Source organism: Penaeus vannamei, chromosome 36 (genome assembly GCF_042767895.1).
Source record: "Penaeus vannamei isolate JL-2024 chromosome 36, ASM4276789v1, whole genome shotgun sequence".
NCBI lineage: Eukaryota > Metazoa > Arthropoda > Malacostraca > Decapoda > Penaeidae > Penaeus > Penaeus vannamei.
The window spans coordinates 10,308,269-10,313,268 of NC_091584.1; the positions used below are offsets into that span (position 1 = coordinate 10,308,269).

Below are 5,000 nucleotides of genomic sequence, written 5' to 3' on the forward strand. Positions count from 1 at the left end.
TTCTAACATCCCTGGTCGCGAGCTAGGAGGAGGAATCATCAAAAAAACGTCCTTATGTTATCTGGCATCATGGTTTATTTTAGCAGAGTTTTCTTACAATGGCACTGGTGATACTTGGATATGACGTCACGCTATATAATAATGTAATAATAACAACGGTAACAGCAATATTGATAATAACAATGAGAACAAGGGCATAATAATGATAATAATAATAATAATGATAATAATAATAATGATAATGATAATAAGACCAGCAACAACAATAATAATGACAATAATAATAATAATAATAATGATAATATTAATAATAATAATAATAACAATAATAATAATAATGATAACAATAATAATGGTTCATAATAATCAAAATAATAATAATAATAATCATAACAATAATAATAATACTAATAATGATAATAACGATAATAACAAAAATCATAATGATAATAATAATCTTCATCACCATAATCATAATAATTGTTGTTATGAAAGATAACAATAACAATAATAATAAAACAATTAACAGTAAAAAAAAATAATGAAAATATTAGTAATAATAATAACAATAATAATGATAATAGTGATAATAATAATAACAATAGCAATATCAAAAATAACAAAAATAATATGAACAATAATAAAAAATGATGATAAAAATACTAAAAATATTAATAAAAATAACAATAACACTGACAATAATAATGATAATAATGATAACTGTAAAGATAAAAAATAAAAAATGACAGTAGTAAAAGCGTGGCGTCTCTTGGGTTTCGATTCCTTTTATTTTTGCACATAGTAAGCTCACGTGATTACCTCTATGTATTTACAAATAATTTACACATCAACAAATGATATAAAGTCTATTCAGAAACATAAATTAAAAACTATGATTTACAGCCTATGTACACATTGGGAATAAACGGCTCATTCACGTATAATTTCTGTTTGTTTTAAAGAGGAAAAGCCATACAACAACATTCAACATACACCATACAAAATATCCATTAAATATTAACAACATACAACATACAAGCATATGCTGAGGATTACGAGCATACAAAAAGCTGTGTGATTTTAAACATTTATTTTCGAAATCCATTGAAAATTGGCATCATATTTGTTTTCATAGTCTGTAATTGGCACCATAGAGGCGAGAAAGAGTTGTAAACTGTAAATAAAAAACAAAGAAAGGGATACGTGCTAGTTTTTTTTCTCTTACTCTTTACGCGGGAAATTCGAAAGAGTAAAAAGCATGGAAATGATTCGGAATCTGTATGTGGTATCAAGGAATACATCTCAGCTCGCTTATGTTTGGCACAGATACGGAGTAAATTCTTTATCAATGAACAGAGTGAAAGTCGTATTAATTGAGGATTTTCCCTTTTTTCTATATATTAATAACATCTAAGATATGACATCTAAGATATGACACAAGTGAGTATGTGCTGCCATCTACATATAGTTGTGCAAAGAAGGTTAAGTGCTGCCATCTATATGTATTTTGTTCAAATAAATGATTAAGTGCTTCCATCTATATGTAGCTTGCACAAACTGGAGTACCGGTAAGTGTTACCATCTCTATGTCGTATGCGTATGTGTTGCCACGTTGCCATATACATGTGGTGTGTAAACATCCAGATGGATTATGGCACTCAGCTTGGTGTTGACAACTATCATTTTCTGCATCAGCACAAACTGTGGATAACTGGCCTTTTAGCACGCACGCGCACATGCATCTGTACAAGCACGCATATTCATTCCAGAACAAGACTCCGGACACAACGATTAACCTTGCTACGGGCGGGCTGCTCTCCCTTGCGTTCAGACTCTCTGCGTCTCTCACACGCCTTACTCTCGGCCCCCGTCCCTCACTCTTTCTCATTCTCGCTCTCTTTCTCTCTCCTTCACTTTCTCCCTTTATCTCTCTCTCTCTCCTCCCATCTCTCTCTCTCTCTCACCCTTCCACCTCTCTCTCTTTCTCTCTCTGTCTCATCCTTCTTTCTCTCTCCCTCCCCCCTCTCTCTCTCTCTCCATCCTCCTCTCTCTCTCTTCCCCTAACGACCCTTCTCTTGTCCACTATACATCCATTCACAACTAGAGGAGTTTCTATATTTACAGTTTTATTTCCTCGGTTCTCATTCCTCCTGTTCACTCTTCTAAGACAACAAAATCATTTGGGGGGCAACAGATACGTTACCATTCCCATTTTTTCTCATTCTCTGTCCATTTTCTTTAATTTTCGTTTTCTAATTCATTTGTTTCCAATTGGAAGTCGACTTGATTTTCCCGCCAGAAGCCTTACAGCACCAGCATGTAAATCAATTAAAACAATTATATATTCGGTTCCTTGACGTCAACACCAAAAAATATTCTTGCCATGAACGCCATATATTTCCGTAAGTCTTCATTTCTTTTTTTTCACACACATCGTCATTAAGTACTTAGGCCTATATACACATGCTCTATTAATTCGTTTCCGGCCAACTACACCATGTTTTATCCTCTCTTTGCGATCACACCGTTCTTAATCTATTTTTTTCTCTCATTTTTATCACCGTCTCAAGCCATATTTAGGCCTATGTATTTTTTCAGGGCTGTAAAGAGGGCGCCAATAGAAACAAAAATATAACAGGCTTATCAGGCACATTCTGAGTGTCTGTCCTTAGAAACTGTCCTTCAGTTCCGGCCGTTACTGACGCATTCACAGTCCAGGTCCACAAAGGCTTTCCTATCACTTCCTTCCTCCTCCCTGTCCGCGTCTCCGGGTCTTTCTCTTGGGCGGTCAGGGAAAGGTCAGAGGTCAGGGCGAGGGCGCGCGGCGAGAGGCAGCTACGAGTAGACGAGGTGGGCGGGGAGGATCCACGACGCCACAGTGTACAGCATCCGCGGGTACCAGTGGATGTGCGTCGATCGGTCGCCCTTCCTGCTTCCCTCGCCGCCGCCCTTCGCCACCTCTCCCTCCTCCACCCCACTCTTCTCCATCTCCTCTTGAATCCGCAGGTCCTGGAGGGCGTTCCCCGCCACCTCTTCCTCCTGCCTCACGCCGTTCCGGAGGCCGTCCTCCTCGGCCGCGTCGCCGCCGAGGGACGAGGGCGTGACGGGGCCGCGCAGGCGGGGCGCGAGAGAGCCCAGGGCGCGCAGCAACGTGATGGCGGCGTCCTTGAGGTTGACGTAGAGGCGCACGGGCAGGAAGGCCCAGTGCGCGATGGCCTGCGAGTCGACCACGGCGTAGCAGGACGCCACGACGCCGTCCACGACCACGGTGCCCTCCGCCGTGAGGGGCGCAAACACCCCCGACCCTGCCACCTGGCGCACGTCCACCACCTCCTCCAGCCTCACGGCGTCACCCTCGCCCGTCCGCACCAGCAGGTAGTCTCCCACCTCCACCCGCCCCGCCAGCACCGCCCCTCCGTGCTCGAGGGCCTCGCTCAGCGTGGGCGGCGCCGAGGGCATCGGGGGAGGGGGAGGAAGCGCCGTCCCGTCCTCCTCTTCGAGCCCGTCCTCCTCCTGATGGCGCTGAAGGACCAGCAGGAGGTGCGAGGGCGTGAGCGTGAGGGACGTCCCGCTCGACGTGGTGATCTGCAGGAAGGCGCGGGACACGGCCGCGTCCTGATGCAGGAACATGAGGACGGGGCTGAAGGAGAGGCGGCCGTCGGCGCCCATCACCTGCACCTCGTCGCCCTCGCGGATCGCCGACACAGGGCGCGGCCCCGACGGCGTCAGGACCTGGCCCGACGCGGGGAAGCAGCCGCCCATTCTGCTCGCGGCCGACGACTCTGCAATGAAGGAGGAATTAGGGGCGGGAAGGGATCGCGCCTCCGACGAGCAGGCGAAGGACATATGCATGGATACCTACCTACACTCACGCATAAACACATGAAATACATAGTATTACATGGAATGGGGTAATAAGAATGGTCTCGCTGTGATTTTCAAGATATCATTACAAACAATTAATTAAATTGATAATTATATAGATGACACACGCACACACAAATGCACACACAAACTCACACACACACTCTCTCTCTCTCTCTCTTACACACACACACACATACAGGTGGTGCATAGTATCAGCACAAACAAAGGTAATAATGGAAATCTTATTTGTAATTGACACGCAAATATGCCATACTCATACTTTCATAAACACAACTCTCTAAAGTATCTTATATAATACTACAATTTCATCACAAAAGAGTAAGGAAAAATAAATGATAAGAATGATATGAGACTAGAAAAACCACGCAAAGGTCACGTTCGAAGTCTACAAAACGACGAAACATTTAAACGAACTACATAAGTTATCGAAAAATATAATTACTAAATAGCAACTGCCTCTTCAAACGCGTCAGCTGAGAACATTCGCCAAAGCCTCTCTTTTGCCTCGCATGATTCAAGGAAAACAGACGAGCACAGCGATGCAACTTAGACGCTGAAATTCGCTATAAACATCAATTGCACAATCATCCTCCGAGATTCTTAACTGAGACTTCGGAGTGACATGGAGGTTTCCAACAATCTTTTTTTTCGTCCTTCGTGGATTACAAGTCTTCAATTTACATGTACTTTGTGTTACTTTAGAAAACTTATTTACCGCTAATGTTAGCAATTTCTATAATGATCATTTATCAACATCGCAAACATTGTAATCAACATTGTGCATCTCTCCGAACAGAGGAGAACGCCTTCATACATCATTCAGTGACCGCAATTTTCTCTTTTTCCTCCTCCTCTCTTTCTCTTCCTCCCCTTCGCTTTCCTCTGCGAAATGGAAAGACTAAGAAGGAAGACGTTTTCTTTTTCTAGATGGAGAAAGAAAAGTGATAGAAAATAGGGTGGAAGTATTAAAGGAGACAAATGAAGAGAAAGGAGAATGATAAATGAGATAAAGAGGGAGGGAAGGAGAAGAATAGGAAGTGAGATAGATAGATAGAGTGATAGAGAGAAGAAGAAGAAGAAGAAGAAGAGAAGAAGAAGAAGAGAGAGAGAGA

The 5,000-nt window shown here is 42.5% G+C and overlaps 1 protein-coding gene across 1 annotated transcript in view; it reads right to left on the minus strand.

The window, feature by feature from the left end:
• Positions 1 to 57: 57 nt before the first annotated feature.
• The window catches only part of LOC113819654 (sonic hedgehog protein), a 125,540-nt gene continuing 120,597 nt past the window's right edge, over positions 58 to 5,000 (minus strand). Inside the window, exon 4 of the mRNA XM_070114462.1 lies at positions 58 to 3,782. Within this exon, the coding sequence (XP_069970563.1) occupies positions 2,836 to 3,782 (947 nt within the window). The 3' untranslated portion in view covers positions 58 to 2,835. The remainder of the gene's footprint in view (positions 3,783 to 5,000) is intronic.